Source organism: Hyperolius riggenbachi, chromosome 10, assembly GCF_040937935.1.
Source record: "Hyperolius riggenbachi isolate aHypRig1 chromosome 10, aHypRig1.pri, whole genome shotgun sequence".
NCBI classification, from domain to species: domain Eukaryota; kingdom Metazoa; phylum Chordata; class Amphibia; order Anura; family Hyperoliidae; genus Hyperolius; species Hyperolius riggenbachi.
In genome coordinates, this window is record NC_090655.1 from 264958652 (window position 1) to 264979179 (window position 20528).

General features: G+C 47.0%; 2 protein-coding genes across 2 annotated transcripts in view; one reads left to right on the forward strand and one right to left on the reverse strand.

Moving 5' to 3' along the window:
• The window catches only part of LOC137535386 (zinc finger protein 585A-like), a 764031-nt gene that overhangs the window by 143466 nt on the left and 600037 nt on the right, over window positions 1-20528 (forward strand). The gene's annotated exons all lie outside the window — the stretch shown is intronic.
• LOC137535849 (uncharacterized) overlaps window positions 1-20528 on the reverse strand; it is a 349356-nt gene that overhangs the window by 15761 nt on the left and 313067 nt on the right. Inside the window, 2 exon segments of the mRNA XM_068257733.1 lie at window positions 28-957; window positions 14993-16504. Coding sequence (XP_068113834.1) covers window positions 28-957; window positions 14993-16504 — 2442 coding nt within the window.

A 20528-nucleotide genomic window follows, 5' to 3' on the forward strand; every position in this document is an offset into this window, starting at 1 on the left:
TTAGACTATTTAAAGTTTATCACTCACCAATGCTTATCCCTGTAATAATGTCTTCCTCCTTAGATGCTCTTATCATGTCTCCCTCCTCCATAGACTGCTGATCACTCCTCACATACGTCTCTTCTTCTTCCTCTTTAATTGTCCTCATCATGCCACCCTCCTCCATAGACTGCTGATCACTCCTCACATTCATCTCTTCTTCTTTAATTGTTCTCATCATGTCACCCTTCTTTGTAGACCGGTGATCAGCCCTCTCATGCATCTCTTCTTCATTTTTAATTGTGCCCACAGTGTAACCCTCCTTCATAAACTGCTGATCACTCCCCACAAATGTCTCTTTTTGCTCCTCTTTATTTGTCCCCATCATGTCACCCTCCCCCTTAGATTGCTGATCACTCCTCATATATGTCTGATCTTCTTCCTCTTTAATTGCCCTCATCATGTCACTCTTTTCAGTAGACTGCTGATCACTCCTCACATTCGTCTCTTCTTCCATTTGTATTGTCCTCCTCATGTCACCCTCTTCCATAAACTGCTGATCACGCCTCAAATATGTCTTTTCTTCTTCTTTAATTGCCCTCATTATGTAACCCTCCTCAGTAGACTGCTGATCACTTCTCACATAAGTCTCTTCTTCCTCCTCTTTAATTGTCTTCATCATATCACCCTCTTCCGTAGACTGCTGATCACTCCACACATATGTCTCTTCTTCTTCCTCTTTACTTGTCCTCATCATGTCACCCTCCTCCATAGACTGCTGATCACTCCTCACATACGTCTCTTCTTCTTCCTCTTTAATTGTCCTCATCATGTCACCCTCCTCCATAGACTGCTGATCACTCCTCACATACATCTCTTCTTCTTCCTCTTTAATTGTCCTCATCATGCCACCCTCCTCCATAGATTGCTGATCACTCCTCACATTGAACTCTTGCTGAGTCAGCTCAGATCTCAGTTCTGAAAAGGATAACAGATTATAGCAGTAAGATATTAGCAGTAATAAACAGAGCACAGAAAAGCACATAATTAGCTAGGGGGTGATAATATCCCATAAGCTGTGGTATCCTGCACATTCAGTACCACAGTCCTCTCCTCCAGTGTGCCTTGCTCATCATCTGGTGCTTCTCTCCTCCTCTCCATGCACATATTCCTGGGAGGTTACAGCAGTGCCGGCAGCGGTAGATGGATGAGGATGTGAGGAGAGAACAGCTGGAGACAGAGGAAGATAGGAGCAGAGGCCTGCAGCTAAATAGCTATAAACTATCATTACTTATGGCTCTGGCACCTGAGGAACTAGGCAGATGGGACTGCAGCTCCATACCCCGACCATCCCTGAGCCCACCTGTCCATCACCTACTAACCCCAAACCCTCCAAGAGCCATAGCAACAAACCTCCCAGCTGGGGCAGTGCCAATACCAGGACCAAAGCAGCAGAGGCCACCCAACCACTCTCCAGCTGCAGCCTCCATCTTTTCTGACAGTTCTACCAGCCACGCCCCTTGTTACCTGGCTCCACCCCCTAGCTGTAATTCATCAACCATTTATCTCTGTGCAGACTCCAACCTCTCCCACTGTGAGGCAACCCAACACCAGTGGCTCCTGACTCCACATTGGCTTCTTCCCATCAGAGATACAATGGATATGGTAATTCGGTGGCACTATCTTATGAAAATGGACACAATGGAAAGATCATGTTTCTTCAGAACCTCCCTCCCTGAGACCTCCAATGATCTGCAACAACTCGAATGTACAACATATTATTGGCTGCTGGCATTAGTGACTGTTGCTATGAACAGCTGCTGGTAAAAGCTAACAGGGAAAATGTCCTCCTTTCAACTACTCTGGCTAACAGTAACCTACCTTATCTTGTGCCTAAAACTACCCTCCACCCATCCCATGCCTAACATAACCTGTGCCTAAACCTACCCTACACCCATCCCATGTTTAACCTGCCCTATCCTGTGATTAAAACTACCCTCCACCATGCCTAACCTACCCTATCCTGTGCCTAAAACTACCCTCCACTGATCCCATGCCAAACCTACCCTATCCTGTGCCCAAGACTACCTTCCACCCATCTTGTGCCTAACACTAAAGTACTCTATACTGTGCCTAAAACTACCCTCCACCCATCCCACGCCTAACCTACCCTATCCTGTGCATAAAACTACCCTCCACCCATCCCACGCCTAACCTACCCTATCCTGTGTGTAAAACTACCCTCCACCCATCCCACGCCTAACCTACCCTATCCTGTGTGTAAAACTACCCTCCACCCATCCCACGCCTAACCTACCCTATCCTGTGTGTAAAACTACCCTCCACCCATCCCACGCCTAACCTACCCTATCCTGTGCATAAAACTACCCTCCACCCATCCCACGCCTAACCTACCCTATCCTGTGTGTAAAACTACCCTCCACCCATCCCACGCCTAACCTACCCTATCCTGTGCATAAAACTACACTCCACTGATCCCACGCCTAACCTACCCTATCCTGTGCGTAAAACTACCCTCCACCCATCCCATGCCTAACCTACCTTATCCTGTGCATAAAACTACCCTCCACCCATCCCACGCCTAACCTACCCTATCCTGTGCATAAAACTACACTCCACTGATCCCACGCCTAACCTACCCTATCCTGTGCGTAAAACTACCCTCCACCCATCCCATGCCTACCCTACCTTATCCTGTGCATAAAACTACACTCCACCCATCCCACGCCTAACCTACCCTATCCTGTGCGTAAAACTACCCTCCACCCATCCTTGGCCTAACACCAACCTTCTGATAGAAGGATGCAATCAGGGCCGGATTTACTGTAAGGCACTGTAGGAACGTGCCTACAGGCACCTGATGACTGTAAGGGGGCTCTCTCCCCTCCCCAAGCGCCTCCCTACCTCTTTCCCTATGTAGAGTCCTGCGCTCCCCACGTGGCAGCTGCGGCCCACCTCTGGAAGCCAGGCAGCACATGCCAGCTGTGGTCTGCCTCTGTTCTCAGTTCTCACCATCACATTTGAACCGGTTGCATGAGTATAATCTTTCTCCATTTTCGCTACCTTAAGAACTGTGCCGTATCATGGACTGCCACTAGTACTATTTGTATTAGGTTGCCAAGGATACTGCTCCACATTGATACCACAGACTGCTGCACGAGGAATGTGTTTGAAATGTTTCCCCCCCCCCTTTGTGCTACTTGGAGAACTGCTACTATGGTCTGCCAGTAGTACTATTTGCTACTGCACTATCGCAATGCCATAGATACTGGATACCCTCTGTGCTACTTTGAGAAATTGTTTACCATAGACTATTTTTGTTACTGCACCAGTTGTTATCACAATGCTATCGATACTGGATACCCCTTGTGCCACCTTAAGAAATTGTTTACCATAGACTGCTAACAGTACTATTTGTTACTGCACTAGTTTTGTTATTGCACTACTATGGATACTGGATACCACGGGCGGCTGCAAGAGTTTACGCAGGAGTAAGCTCAAATACCACTACACTGTGTAAGAGTCAAGGGCTAGCACCAGTGACCGCTACTGCACTGTTGTAGTTACTATGGACTGCAACTAACACTGCTCCTCACCAATACCACAATCTGCCGTGAGAGCTAGGTCCCCTGCACCCCTACCACTTCATGGACTGTTATCGTTCCCTCGTGCTACCGAAATTCTTCCAAGGCCGCTGCCTACCTTGTCTACCTGCCTGACCTGTCAGCACCATCCACACCGACAGGCTTCTAACTTATTTTGCCCTGCTCGCACTGTTGGTTCTATCACTCTGCCCCACACTAGATGCTGCTCCAACCCCACTCCACACCACCTCAGTGCACCCTCACCTACACCAAGGTGGAGCTTCTGAAATGGGAATCCCAGGCCCAGGCACTTCCCTTAACCAGCTGAGCGGTCTGGACGAGCTCAGCTCGTCCAACACCGCCAGCGGCTGCCGCTCAGGCCCTGCTGGGCCGATTTTAATGAAATAAAAAGCAGCACACGCAGCCGGCACTTTGCCAGCCGCGTGTGCTGCCTGATCGCCGCCGCTCTGCGGCGATTCGCCGCGAGCAGCGGCGAAAGAGGGTCCCCCCAGCCGCCTGAGCCCAGCGTAGCCGGAACAAAAAGTTCCGGCCAGCGCTAAGGGCTGGATCGGAGGCGGCTGACGTCACGACGTCGGCTGACGTCGATGACGTCACTCCGCTCGTCGCTATGGCGACGATATAAGCAAAACAAGGAAGGCCGCTTATTGCGGCCTTCCTTGTTTATTCTGGGCGCCGGAGGCGATCGGAAGATCGCCTCCGGAGCGCCCTCTAGTGGGCTTTCATGCAGCCAACTTTCAGTTGGCTGCATGAAATAGTTTTTTTTTTATTTAAAAAAAACCCTCCCGCAGCCACCCTGGCGATTTAATCAGAACGCCAGGGTGGTTAATGGGACACAGTCTGGGCTCAACTCGATCAATGGACCTGAAGGAGCAGATAGGCCGAAGGGTAGGAGAGCAGGTGCTAAAGTAAAGCTTAAAAAGAAAGGTCTGTGGTCACCCATACCAGCCATTTTGCTAGCGAACGTTCGCTCCCTCCCGAATAAGTTGGACGAGCTGCTCCTACTGCTCGGCAGCAAACCCTCGCTTGGCAGCAACTCCCCGGTATTCTGTTTCACGAAGACCTGGCTGAGTGAATCCATCCCAAACAACTCCATTCATCTACCTGGCTTCGATCTCTTTTGTGTAGACCGCGACCATGCACTCTCAGGGAAAAGCAAGGGAGGAGGTGTCTGTTTCTACATCAACTCTACCTGGTGCTCCAACACAACCATCCTGCACAAAGGCTGCTCCCCTGACATTGAGCTTCTACTGATTAACCTCCTTGCCGGTTATCCCGAGCCCAGCTCGGGGTAACCTGCGCAGGAGGAGGATTTCTCAGGCCCCGCTGGGCCAATTTGCATAATTTTTTTCCCTACACGCAGCTAGCACTTTGCTAGCTGCGTGAAGTACGCGATCGCCGCCGCTACCCCCCACGCCGAGCCCCCCCCCCCGCCCCAGACCCCTGCGCAGCCTGGCCAATCAGTGCCAGGCAGCGCTGAGGGGTGGGATATAACGCCCCAACGTCCATGACGTCGGTGACGTCATCCCGCCCCGTCGCCATGGCGACCGGGGAAGCCCTGCAGGAAATCCCAATCTTAACGGGATTTCCTGCTTACTCTGATCGCCGGATGTGATCGGAGTGGGTGGGGGGATGCCGCCGCTCAGCGGCTATCATGTAGCGAGCCCTGGGCTCGCTACATGATTTGAAAAAAAAATAAATAAAAAACAAGTGCTGCGCTGCCTCCTTGCCGGCGGGAATAGGGCCAACCTGTCAGTGGACGACGCCATTAACCATATTCCTTGCACACATCCTTGCACACATCACTGAACACCTGGACAAACCCAAGTCATGTGCCAGGATCCTCCTCCTGGACTTCAGTTCCGCATTTAATACCATCTGTCCGCACATTCTGCATGACAATCTGAAACGACTCGGTGTGGACCCCACCCTATGTGCCTGGATCAAAGACTTTCTCACAAACAGGACACAGCTATTCAGACTTGGCAGCCGCCCCTCCAGTGTAAGAACCACCAATACTGGTGCTCCGCAAGGGGGCGTACTGTCACAGATGCTCTTTTCCCTGTACACAATCAGCTGCACCTCATCTGCGGACACAGTCAAGGTCATTAAGTTTGCAGATGATACTACCATTCTAGGTCTCATCGGGGAAGATGGTGAGCTTGAATATCGCTGCGAGATTGAGCGGACCCTCAGGTGGTGCTCGGACAACAAGCTTGTACTAAATGCGGCAAAAACTGTGGAACTGATAGTGGACTTCAGGAAGAACGCCCCAACACCTTGCCCAATCTTCATCAATGGCATGGAGGTCACCAGGGTTCAAAGCGCTCGGCTCCTAGGCACCACCATCACTGAGAAACTGAGATGGGATGTAAATATCTCCACGACACAAAAGAAAGCCCAGCAGAGACTGTTCTTTCTGAGACAGCTGAGGAAGTTTGAAATGCCAAGGGAACTTCTGACCAGCTTTTACACAGCGACCATTGAATCTGTCCTTTGCTCCTCCATCATTGTGTGGTACTCAGGTGCTAGTGCAAGGGACAGGCTCAAACTCCAGAGAGTTATCAACACTGCAGAGAAGATCATCGGGTCTCCCCTGCCTCCACTGGACCTTCTCCATTCAAACAGAATGAGGTTGTAATGATTGGTGTAGCACACAGGAGTCTGGTTATTGTGTGATCTGCAGTATCACCAATAATCCAGACACTATACCTGATTATGTGGTGATCTGCAGAATCACCAATAATGCAAGTATAGCTAACAGGTAAATACAAACGTGAATAGTGCTTGGTGCAACTGTAATACTGATCAGTTTGACAAAACCTCACCAGAGGAGCTGGTGGGTACTATCAGTAAGGAACCTCACCAGTGACAAGGGCTCACTGGTGAGTGGAGTGGTCAGACAGATCGGTTCAGCAACAGACAGGAGGATACAGTACAGAATCGGCAGGCAGAAGGATAGAGGTATTTCAGGCAGAGTCAGCAACAGGATCAGATGGGCAAAGGTACAGAATCTTATAGCATAAGCGTAGTCAGAAGAGAGCCAGAGTCATACACAGAATATCAAGCATAATAACAAAAATAGTAATAATTCCTAGTCTTGTGTAAAATCCCCGGTTTCCTCCCGGATCAAAGCACACCGTATCTGTCTAAGGTCTGAGCGCTAACACGTAGTATTCGCAACAGCAGACAAGTTGCGAGTGACTCCAGAAGGCTTAAGAAGCGGAGGAGACCCCTCGGCCACTCCCATCAGCCAATCGGAAGCGCCGTGAGTCTCCTCTGACGTCAGCCGACCGGCAGGTCAGCTGACGCGCCTCCTCCCCACATACAGGTCCTGTCTGTGCGCGCGCGCGTGCATGCGACAAAGCAACCCTATGAGCCACTGACAATCCCGTCCTCGCGTGCTAGACACCGGAGGAACGGGTGAAACGCCCGACAAGGAAACCGAAGCAGCTGCGGGGGCATCCTGACTGCCCGCAGCTGCATCTCCAGAGAATGTTACAGAGGTCAAGGGCAAACAAGATCATATATGACCCCTCCCACCCTGGCAATCAATTCTTCAACCTCCTCCGCTCAGGGCGTCGCTATAGGTCCATTCCCACCAAAACCACCAGGCGCAGAAATACATTCTTCCCTCAGGCGATCACCCTCCTTAATTCAGACCATCTCTAAAACGCCATCCTCCAGCCCCCTCCCTGCTCCTTGGCACACCAGTGCACGATCGCAGCCATATGACTGTTTCCAAATGCTGGCACAATATGGTTGCCATCAATACTAAGCCCTGCGGTGTAAAAAATGTGACTGTATAGAATGTAGATAACTGTAATACTACGTATTGTAATTTTTAACTTGCACTATGTTGTTGTGTTATTCGTATCGTAATTTTTTTGCACTATGTTGCTGTGTTATTGCACCATGCCAACTGCCAGTGTCCACAAATAATTCCGGGTGCGGCGCCTGTCGTACTTGGCGAATAAAGAATTCTGAGAGTCCAAATGAAAGGTTACTCACTCTGCTATCAGCATTCCACTGATGAGAGCTTACTTCAGCCAGGGCAACTCTAGCTACTTAATACTAAGGTTTCTCTAGCTACCTAATACTTGGGGGCACCTCAAGCTACTTAATATTGAGGGTACTTCTGGCTACCTAATACTAAGGGGCACCTGTAGCTACCTATGACAGGCAAGGGAAGTAAGGGAGAAGTGACAGCTGGGAAAACCAGCACACTTGCAGTGCAGTTTGGCGGGGGTTTGTAGGTTCATGGAGGGTGCCAGGACATCTGTGTCCATAGGCTCCTGTGAGGTAAATCCGGGCCTGGATGCAATCTCTGATAGATTGCAAAATACACTACCACATTCAGTTTAAGAAAACAGGATGACATAAATGCAAAACGGCAGATAGACAGGCATGGACTCGAGATAATAGTGTAGAGAGGTCAGGGGCTGAGCTGAGAAATAGACTTTTATAATTAGACATGATAATGAGAGGGGGATGATCAGGATAGTGACAGGTGTACTATGACCTCCTCTGTAACAAAGTATGTCCACCCCGACCTCTGCTCTGCCCAATATATAACAACAATCACACAATTACCTCTTACAGCCGTGTGCTCTCAACTCCTGAAAAAGTCTGTACACCATTTCCTCTCTTTGGTTTCACATTTTCCTGTCTGTGCGTTCCACCTGGGAGGTTTGAAGTCGCCATCTTGTGGTGAATAAGCTAACTGCAGCCTCTGTTTCTGGAATCGCTTGTAATCAGCTATTATTATTACTATTATTATTATCTGTTACCAACAGAATCTTCAACTACATGTGCATCCCATTCCATAATCATTATTAGTCCCCAGACAGTTGCTGTAGATGTAGAACTGCCATATGGATGTGGCTCCATAGCTACACGAAAGTGTCAGCTTCTTGCACCAAACTGGGAGGAAGAGGCAAAATTACTGGAGAAATTGTCTAGACTGGGATGTAGCCCATCTGTTGCCATTGAAGTCTTATTTGGAGGGGTGAGGGGAACAAATAACCTATCTGTGTGTGTTTATGGGACAGAAGACTGTGTGGCAGTCCCCGGAGAAAAAACCCCATGCGAACACGGAGAGAATGTGCAAATAATGCCCATAAAGCAGAATAAGTTTTGGCACTTCCAGAAATTGGCTGTTGTATTACAAACGTGTACATGTGATTGCTATTTGCCACATAAGAACATGAATGCTGCAAAATTATGTAAAAAAAATTCCCACACTAACTAGCAGAGAAATGTCACACGGCATGAATTGTCAGCACGCTGCATCATCACGCCATAATAACAGAGCTCTGTGTAATTCTGCTACACACGATGCAATAAAATAATCCGATTTTACTGTAATTTGATAAAAAAAGATCGGATTTCCCAAAAAACTAAAAGCATTTTTTTTTTTATTCGAACAAGAAATTCAAAATGGATTTCACGTTTTTATTTGGTAAAAGCTGATCAGGAATGGTGGAATTTTCTGATAAATTTTTAAGAAAATTGAATGGTGTGTGGTTTCAATTTATTAATATATATCCACCCAAGCAATTTTCTCAGAGTTTCCAATCATTTTTATCGTAATTGTGGAAAAATTGAACGTGTGTGTGTGTGTGTGATATATTGGTTACATTTTTGAAATGTTACAATGTCAGAAAAATTGATCACTATTCTTGAATTGAACAGATATTTGAATCATTTGGGGTGTGGCCATCTTAACACTTACAAAAATTGAATATTGCATGAGGGATGTATAGATGGCAGCTTGACTTGGATGAAACATGTGACACTAACAGCGGAAACATTCCACCAATGCAGCAGCACCTGAGATTGTGGCGGTTGTGTTGGCAGCATGAATTGGCATCTGTCTGGCATCAGTCTGTGACATCAGTGGAGGGAGGCTGGTAGTTGTTAGTGACCCACCTTTCATTCATTTTTAAATAAGAAAATTAACACTATTTGGCGACAGTCGGGATTCATTTACCTGTGACCACACCCCAAGCAGCACTGACGTGACTGATCGTCTGTAATCACACCCCCAGCAGCACTGACATGACTGATCGTCTGTGACCACGCCCCCAGCAGCACTGACGGGTCTACAGAAAGATCACTGGACCCCAGGCAAGCAGGAACATCAATAGTATGCTGTGCCAATTGCTGGCTTATATCAAGCCCACTCACCAAAAACCTGTATGGGGTAACCACTGCATAGACATATTTCATCATCACCAGCAATGGAATCTAGATTGTGGCCGTTCATTTTAGCCATTGTCAGTGGATATGGCCCAGTAATTCAGTTGTTTCCGAATGGTTACAGAAGATTTATACAAGCATCCATAAAATCCCCCTACCTGGGCAAGGAGTGGGACATGTGTGGCCTGGTACTGGTAGAAGAGGAGGAGGTGGTGGGTGTGACCTGGATCTGGTAAAACAGGTATTAGAAGAGGAGGTGGTGGGTGTGGCCTGGTGCTGGTAGTAGAGGAGGAGGTGGTGGGTGTGGCCTGGTGCTGGTAGTAGAGGAGGTGGTGGGTGTGGCCTGGTGCTAGAAGAGCTGGTAGTAAAGGTGGTGGGTGTGGCCTGGTACAAGAGGAGGAGGTGGTGGGTGTGGCCTGGAGCTGGTAGAGCAGGTAGTAGAGGAGGAGGTGGTGGGTGTGGCCTGGTGCTGGTAGTAGAGGAGGAGGTGGTGGGTGTGACCTGGTGCTAGAAGAGCTGGTAGTAGAAAAGGAGTTGGTGGGTGTGGTATGATACTGGTAAAAGAGGAGGAGGTGGTGGGTGTGGCCTGGAGCTGGTAGAGCAGGTAGTAGAGGAGGAGGTGGTGGGTGTGGCCTGGTACTGGTAGTAGAGGAGGTGGTGGGTGTGGCCTGGTGATAGAAGAGCTGGTAGTAGAAAAGGAGGTGGTGGGTGTGGCCTGGTGCTGGTAGTAGAGGAGGAGTTGGTGGTAGTGGACTGGTGCTGGTAGAGCTGTTAGTAGAGGTGGAAGTGGTGGGTGTGGCCTGGTGCTGGAAGAGCTGGTAGTAGAGGAGGAGATGGTGGAAGTGGCCTGGTGTTGGTAAAGCTGGTAGTAGAGAATGGGGTGGTTTAGGTAGCCTAGTGCTGGTAGTAGAGGAGGCAGTGGTGGGTGTGGCCTGGTGCTGGTAGAGCTGTTAGTAGAGGAAGGGGTGGTGGGTTTGACCTGGTGCTGGTAGGAGAGGAGGAGATGGTGGGTGTGGCATGGTGCTGGTAGAGCTGGTAGTAGCGGAAGAGGTAGTGGGTGTGGCCTGGTGCTAGTAGAGGAGGAGGTGGTGGGTGTGGCCCGATGCTGGTAGAGCTGGTAGTAGAGGAAGAGGTGATGGGTGTGGCCTGTTGCTGGTAGAGGAGGAAGTGGTGGGTGTGGCCTGGTGCTGGTAGTAGAGGAGGTTGTGGGTGTGGCCTGGTGCTGGTAGTAGAGGAGGAGGTGGTGGGTGTGGCCTGGTGCTGGTAGTAGAGGAGGAGGTGGTGGGTATGGCCTGGTGCTGGTAGAGCTGGTGGTAGAGGAGGAGGTGGTGGGTGTGGCCTGGTGCTGGTAGAGCTGGTGGTAGAGGAGGAGGTGGTGGGTGTGGCCTGGTGCTGGTAGAGCTGGTGGTAGAGGAGGAGGTGGTGGGTGTGGCCTGGTGCTGGTAGAGCTGGTGGTAGAGGAGGAGGTGGTGGGTGTGGCCTGGTGCTGGTAGAGCTGGTGGTAGAGGAGGAGGTGGTGGGTGTGGCCTGGTGCTGGTAGAGCTGGTGGTAGAGGAGGAGGTGGTGGGTGTGACCTGGTGCTGGTAGAGCTGGTGGTAGAGGAGGAGGTGGTGGGTGTATATATTTCTTATGGAGACTGGGAATCTCCAGGCTGCGTGCATGCTTTGCATAGTATTGCATAAAATTTGGATTGTGCTGCTCATCCCCTGGTATATGTTATTTTCCCCTGTGAGCGTGCATAACCAAGCCCACCTCTAGCACAGTTAAGCATATAAATGAGCGGAGCTCATAGTTCATTTAGTAGCTAGAAGAAGGTGAGGTGTTTTTAATTTCCTTTTTCCCATTTAGTTGACCCTTGGGCTATTGGGATGGTTCCTACTAGAACGCTGATAAAAACTAGCTTTTTCTCACATTTTTTTAAATGCGTTAAAACTTAACCAAGAGCCCCTGTCACTGTTTTCCTGTTGTGTGCTGCAGCCCTTCTGTATATATATTCCTTATGGAGACTGGAGATCTCCAGTGCTGCGTGCATGCTTTGCATAGTAAAATTTAGTTTGTGCTGCTCATCCCCTGGTATACTGTGTGTGTGTGTGTATATATATATATATATATATATATATATATATATATATATATATATATATATATATATATATATATATATATACATATACATATACACACACACACACCCCTGTACCTGCCTGACATGTCGTCATTGAGGTAAGCCACCTAATTTTTTCATATTATAGTTGCTTTCAATATATTTTGTCACCTTGGGTGCCTCTTCTCCCTTACCTGTGCCTTACAGCTTGTGTAGCTTGCACAGCACACTGCAGGAGGTCTGCAGACCGATGTCCAGGGACAGTTAGATTTATAGTTAGATTTATAGCAATGTCTCCGGCAGAGCAGCGGGGGATGGGAAGCAGTGGTAGCTTTATAGATGTTTGTTACCAGTCTCCTCTCCTCCCAGCAAACAAAGTGCATCCAAAGGAGGTTGTGCTATAGAGTGCACCTGTTGCATAATGTTACATGCAACATGTCACTCGACAACACAGAGACAGCAGCTGACCAGGAATTCCATTGCTGGGGAACCATTATTAGTAGAAAAAGAAAACCGTCTGTCCTGCAATGCTGTCGCTGCTCCCCCCAGCATGAACGCTGATACTTCAGAGTTCCTAGGGGCTGGCTCATAACGTCAGTCACCGAGCTTTCCCCGCCCCTGCACACCACTGATAGGCGGGGGCTGAGGAGGAGGGTGTCTGAGTGACAGCGGGCTGGCTGCAATGTCACACCTGCTGCCCATTGTATTGCATTGAGAGTGGAGTAAGGTGAATCTGCCACAGACCGGGAGTAGTGATCACAGCTGGGTGCTCACTGAAGCTACCAGGGCACTAGGCTCTGGGGAGAACACTGCAATGTATTTATTACATAAATAAGATTGATGCAGATAATAGTACATCTTACATTCCATGCAGAGGAACAAAACACGTCACACTGTGGGAACAATATACAGCTGATATTCAGCACATTATCCAGAGGAATCACTTTATTAGCAGCTTTAGTCACAGGAGAGATACTTGGAGATGCATCAGATTTCCATTCTAATAGGATTTATTTATTTTCATAACACAGAATTGTTTCCAGCAACAGCTTCCCACATTTGTCTATAGCAGTGACTGTAACACATATAACAATAACCTGCCCCCCTCTCCACCCCAGAATTCCTGTATCTCACCTCCAGCCCAAACACCTGTATCCAATCATCTCCTTTTAATCTACATTTGGGGTGCAGCACTGAGGCATTGGGGTGTCTATAGCAGTGATTGTAACACATAACAATAACCTGTCCCCCTCTCCACCCCAGAGTTCCTGTATCTCACCTCCAACCTAAACACCTGTATCCAATCATCTCCTAATTTACATTTGGGGTGCAGCACTGAGGCAGTGGGGTGTCTATAGCAGTGATTGTAACACATAACAATAACCTGTCCCCCTCTCCACCCCAAAATTCCTGTATCTCACCTCCAGCCCAAACACCTGTATCCAATCATCTCCTCCTAATTTACATTTGGGGTGCAGCACTGAGGCATTGGGGTGTCTATAGCAGTGACTGTAACACATATAACAATAACCTGCCCCCCTCTCCACCCCAGAATTCCTGTATCTCCCCTCCAGCCCACACACCTGTATCCAATCATCTCCTAATTTACATGTGGGGTGCAGCACTGAGGCATTGTGGTGTCTATAGCAGTGATTATAACACATATAACAATAACCTGTCCCCCCTCTCCACCCCAGAATTCCTGTATCTCACCTCCAGCCCAAACACCTGTATCCAATGATCTGCTTCTAATTTACATTTGGGGTGCAGCACTGAGACATTGGGGTGTATCTGCATTATTTGTGCTGAAGTATAATATGACCTGGGAATACATCTGACTTCTAATACCTTATCTTTGCCAGTATACCTTATTAAGCCGCTTTATTATACTATTATTTTGACCTAGTGGTAGGCCTAGCCTTCTAAATTAGACCATAAAGCATTGCAACAGGCCCGAACCTTCTGATTCAGACCCTGGGAATTTTTTCTTCCTCATATAAAACTTTCTGCTGCACACTTTTTGGAGGATCAGGATCTAATTTTGAAGTTAACTTGCAGTTAGCTGAACAGATAATGGGGTTTATTCACTAAACCGTGCTAACACATAGCACGGCCGTTAACACGCCTTATCAGAGATAACACACCTTACCAAAGTTAACATGCCTTATTAAAGTTATCATGCCTTATCTGAGTAGCATAGTGAGCGCTACAGGCTCAGGGCAGGCCGAGTGGAGCTCTCGTCATTGCCAATTAGCAGGCATAAGTTCGTAGCACTCACTATGCTACTCTGATAAGGTGTGTTATCTCTGATAAGGTGTGTTAATGGCCATGCTATGCGTTAGCATGGTTTAGTGAATCAATCCAAATGAATTGTTTGTGTAGCAAGAACTTGCCTGGTGCCTCACATTCTCATTTTTGCTTCATTGGGTTAAGTTCTGACTCTAAATTTTGCACAGCAACCATATCAGTGTGATGTAAAATCCGGTTAATTCTGCTGCCAACAAAAACAAATAATTATTTTCACAGCACTCTCTTGTTATCAGGAGTGTTTATTCAATTGGATAAAATTATTGTGGCTTTTCTTTTCACTTCCAGCGAGCCATAGCTGCATATCACCACAGGTTCTGCCTTATTTTCATAGATAACTCCCCTAATATATTAATGCATGTAATGTAGAAATAGGAAAGTGAAAACAGGCAAGTTCTAACTAGACTTAGTACTATATGTGCCCATGTGTATCTCATCATGCCACCTCCGTTCAGGGACTTTACTGCTTTACAAACCAATGCACTGAGCAGCATGAAAGAGTCCCCAGGATTCTGTGTAAATGCTATGGGCACTTTGCAAGAAATAAGAGACATTGTAAAATAACACTTTTGGCCACAATATTTCCCCCACTTAGTGCAGTAATAGAGCTTCTCATCAGCGATGAGAGAGGGATAAGCGGAACTGAACAATTATTGGCTGCTGCACTCCACTCTCCATCCTCCCTACTTCCTGCTATGCTGGAGAGATGGAGAACACTGTCCTGTGGCCTGTTCAGGTTCACTGAAGGTGGAGCTATGTTTCCCTGCTCCTTACTTACCACCAGTGTGAGATCTCTCATGACTGACAAGATGTGGTTTTTGTACAAAACATTTCCCACACTCAGCACAAGAATATGGCTTCTCGCCAGTGTGAGATCTCTCATGTATGACAAGATATGATTTCCTAGCAAAACATTTCCCACATTCAGCACAAGAAAAGGGCTTCTCACCAGTGTGGGATCTCTCATGTGTGACAACTTCTGATTTCTGTACAAAACATTTCCCACACTTGGCACATGAATATGGCTTCTCGCCAGTGTGAGATCTCTCATGTTGGTGAAGACTTGAGGTTTCTGCAAAACATTTCCCACACTCAGCACATGAATAGGGCTTCTCACCAGTGTGAGTTCTCTCATGTGTGACAAGACCTGATTTTTTAGCAAAACATTTCCCACACTCAGTACATGAATAGGGCTTTTCACCAGTGTGAGATCTCTCATGTATGACAAGGTCTGCTTTCTGTACATAACCTTTCCCGCACTCTGCACATGAATATGGCATCTCACCAGTGTGAGATCTATTATGTCTGACAAGCTGATATTTCCATACAAATGTTTTCCTGCACTCAGTACATGAATATGGCATCTCTCCAGTATGAGTTCTCTCATGTCTGACAAGGTTTGATCTCTGTATAAAACATTTCCCACACTCAGTACATGTATATGGCATCTCTCCAGTATGAGTTCTCTCATGTCTGACAAGGTTTGCTCTTTGTAAAAAACATTTCCCACACACAGTACATGAATGGGTCTTCTCGCCAGAGTGAGTTCTCTCATGTGTGACAAGGACTGTTTTTTGCCCAAAACATTTCCCACACTCAGCACATGCATATGGCTTCTCACCAGTGTGAGATCTTTTATGTATGTTAAGCTGTGATTTATGTCCAAAACATTTCCCACACTCAGCACATGAATAGGGCTTCTCACCAGTGTGAGATCTCTCATGTAAGAGAAGATGTGATTTCCAAACAAAATATTTCCCACAAGTGGAACAGGAATGAGACCCTTCAGTAGGGGTAGAGCTGTGCTGGGTATGAGGCCTCTCACCAGTGTGTGATCGCTTATGTTCAACAAGATGAGGTTTCTGTGAAAAACATTTCCCACACTCAGCACATGAATAGGGCTTCTCACCAGTGTGTGATCTCTTATGTTTGACAAGTTGAGGTTTCTGTGAAAAACTATTCCCACACACAGCACATGAATAGGGCTTCTCACCAGTGTGAGATCTCTCATGTCTAACAAGGTGGTATTTCCACACAAAACATTTCCCACACATAGAACAGGAATAAGACCCTCCAGCAGGGGGAGAGTTGTGCTGGGTATAAGGCCCCTCAGGGCTAGACAGGTGAGGGGAATCTGTGGGAATATTTGGGGTCACCAGGATATCTGCAGGAGACTCTTGTCCAGTGACATCATCCTCCGCTGTACAGTCTGTGGATACAGAGAGACGAGTCTCTGAGAAGTTCCTGATGCCGGGAGTCTCTGAGAGGTTCCTGATGCCGGGACTCCGCCCTGCAAATAGAGAAACATCATCACTTCCTGTTAGAGAATTCTGAGGGGAGAAACAATTATCATTAGGGATGGCCAGTGAGCTGTTGAGAACTCCAAGTTGATGCAAAGTTTATGCAGATTAGAAATGGACCAGATGCAGCAGCTGCATAACTTTGTATATAACTAGCAGACTATTTGCACATCTAATTGTCCCTCCCTACACATAAAGCATTGGCCATACATGGAAAAGCGGTAAATTGTAAAGCTTGATGAGACAATGGAAGCAATGTGTTACTCCTGTGACAACAGACCTATATGTACTTATAGCAAGAAATCTGTGTTATGTTTGTAGAGCAATGTGGTGTCACTTACACATTCTTATTACCATTGTATCCTCCTGTCACTCATATGCCCCCTGTAATGTACCTTCATCTCTCTCTTGTCTCCAGTCGTGCAAATAAACACTAAATTAAAGGAACTAAGAGGAATCCAAAACCTCTAATACGTCTGTAGCTGGTATAATAAAAATACCTAAGTAATTACATATTTTCCTGGTATACACCCCTCTTAGGAAAACTGTAAACCACAAAGAATTCCCATAGAAATGTTGGCTATAAAATAGGGGTTTTCTGTGGTAGTAATAACTGGCATTGTTTAATATCAACATATTGTTTATTAGTGCACGTTTTAGTTCATGACACAGCTTATATACAGACACAGACGCTTTTCTCTTGGCATGCTCAAAGCGCCAGAGCTGCAGCCACTAGGGCATGTTCAGTAGGCAGTAGCAGTGTGAGGAAGTCTTGCCCAAGGTCTCCTCACTGAATAGGCGCTGGCTTACTAAACAGGAAGAGCCGAGATTCAAACCCAGGTCTCCTGTGTAAGAGCCCTTATCCAGTACACTATCCAGCGTTTATTACACAGAAATGCTGGCTTACAATCCACTGGAGAAGTCCAGATGACAAGCAGCCAATGAGGATAAAATGTCAGAGATTACTCTATAGCCCTGCAGAGTCTAACAAACACTGTAGCAAAATAATCCAGCCGCACCACATATAAGCAATATAACTCTATAATAATCAGACATGGAAACAGCAGCTGTGAAGAGCGACAGAACTCTGGAGTGTTCCTCCTTCCTGTGTTGCCTCTCAGAGAGCTGTATTACATGTATGTGGTGCTGCTGGGTCATTCTGCTACAACCAGGGCTGTGGAGTCGGTCCAAAAATCCACCGACTCCGACTCCTCAGTTTAGGATTCCACCGACTCCGACTCCTCTAATTTGCATATTAAAATTTTGTTGATTAAAAGTATGTAACATGAAATTCGTCTCTTAACTGCCAACGCTTAGGAATTTTACAAGACAACTGAAGTGAGAAGGATATGTAGACTACTATATTTATTCCCTTTAGACTAAAACTAGTCCTTGGTAAGAGTACATGTAAAAGGTACAAACCGGAACAAAGAACATCTATCAGGCCCTAGGCAATGTAACTGTGGGTACATGTAAGAGTGATGTGCAGGTACTCTGCAGGGGAATAAGGAGATTCTTCCTCTATTACACATTCTTCATGCACAATCTGAACAAGGTTTATGGGTGACAGACAACACCTCTGTGTTCAATGTGCACAGCATTCTCAGTGGATTCCCTGCAGCTCTGTGGGGAGTGGATATGTAGAGTATAGTACTACTGTGTAACAAAGTAAACCTGAGACAGATGAAATTAAAGTTTTATACATACCTGGGGCTTCCTCCAGCCGCCTTCAGGATAATCAGTCCCTCGTTGTCCTCCTCCACCACCTGGATCTTCTGCTATAAGTCCAGGTACTTGAGCCAGTCGGGCGTAGTGCGCATGCACACACTCCGCCGCCAGGAGCATACTACACCTGTGCAGCACTATTGCGCAGGTGCAGAATGTTCCTGGCTGTGGGAGCGGCATGCGGCCGGACAGCGCTGACTGGCTGAATTACCAGGACTCATAGCAGAAGATCCGGGTGGTGGAGGACAGCGAGGGACTGATTAGCCTGAAGGGGGCTGGAGGAAGCCCCAGGTATGTATAAAACTTTACTTTTCATCAGTCTCAGGTAACCTTTAATTTGTAGTCACCAAACCAAATTTTAACAACATATCAAATTATTTGATTTCATCAGCAAAGAGAGTGCATACATTTGCATAAATCAGCATCAGTGCAGAATTATTTCCATCTCATTGACCATCTCTATTAGTGACACGGCTACACATCAGGCTTTATTCTTACAGCATAGATGTTATTTAGTATATATAAGAGATTCCTGTGTACACATCATATATACAGTCACAATCAGATATGTATATCTGACCTTAAAAATACGGGGACTGCTTTATTGAAGCAGCACAAGTAACTAATTTTGATTGGTTTATTTCATTTTGTGGACTAAGCACAGCTATTACTGTATATATACATTATTTTTAATGACTGTTATCTGAGAAATAGAACATTTTATCATATTTTCTATTTTAATTACAGTTACAAATTCATTAGGAGTCGGAGTCGGTGCATTTTTTCCCGACTCCGACTCCAGGCACCCAAAATTGCCCGACTCCACGACTCTGACTCCACAGCCCTGGCTACAACAATCCACCACACCAAACACGCACCACAGGCACACCCTCACTGCAGTGAGCCGAGGTGGAAAAAAGGGGAAAATGGCCGCAGCAAAAGACCAATAAAATCCAATAATGCACTTTATAACAAAACAAATGAAAATGAATAAAGATTCCAAAAAATCCTTAAAAATATGACGCAAAAAAAAAAAAAAAAACAGACTGCGTGTGACTTATGGAACTTTCATTATTCCACTAGTAATCTGGTGTTCAGAGTATTGCTCCAAAGTGATCATACTTGGTTACTGCTCTCGCCTTGCAGTGCTGAGTCTCCGGTTCGAATCCCAGCCAGGTTAACATCTGCAAGGAGTTTGTATGTTCTCCCCGTATTTGTGTGGGTTTCCTCCGGGCACTCCGGTTTCCTCCCACATCACAAAAACATACAGATAAGTTACCGTATTTTCCGTCGTATAAGACGCACTTTTTCTCCCCCCAAAAATGGGGAAAAAAGGTCTCTGCGTCTTATATGGCAAAGGCAGGGAATCCCCGACCTCCGAACGCCCGCCGATATGAACCGTCGCCATGTCCGGGATTCCCTGCCTGTGTGTGCCCGCTCCCCCGTGTCTATTACCACTGCACTAATTGAAATAATGGTTCAGGCAGCCGGGTCACATACCATATGGATCTGTGTCTTGTGTAATGCCGTCTCCTGTGCTGCCTCTTTGGCCCTGTATTCCCGTATCTCTCTATCTCCGCTCCCCTTGTGCATATGTAAAGTATTGGGCATCTGGCTGCAGTACCGCATGGGCGCGAGGATCACCGTCCTGTCTCATGTGCGTGTCCGGCTCTATTGAAAGGCTCGTTCTGATCGCGTCATCAGAACGAGGCCGGCCGCGCACATGAGACAGGACTGTGATCCTTGCGGCCATGCGGTACTGCAGCCAGATGCCCGATACTTTATATATGCACTATGGGAGCAGAGATAGAGAGAGCGGGAACACGGGGCCGAAGAGGCAGCACAGGAGACGGCATTACACAAGACACAGATCTCAGTGGCCATATGGTATGTGATCCGGCTGCCTGAACTATTGTTACAGGGGAGAGCGCAGCTACACATTTGGCATCAGGGAATGGGGACACAGGAGGCCACCATTTGGGGTAGAACATGTATAAGATGCTCCTGGAATATGGGCGCACCAGGTTTAGTATACATATATTTTTTCCTTGGTTTGTGCCCTTTAAACCTAGGTGCGTCTTATATTCCAGAGCGTCTTATATGGCGTAAAATACAGTAATTGGCTTCCCCCTAAATTGGCCCTAGACTACAATACATACACTACACGATACATGCATAGACACATGACTATGGTAGGGACTAGATTGTGAGCCCCTCTGAGGGACAGTTCGAGACAAGACAATATACTCTGTACAGCGCTGTGTAATATGTCGGCGCTATACAAATACT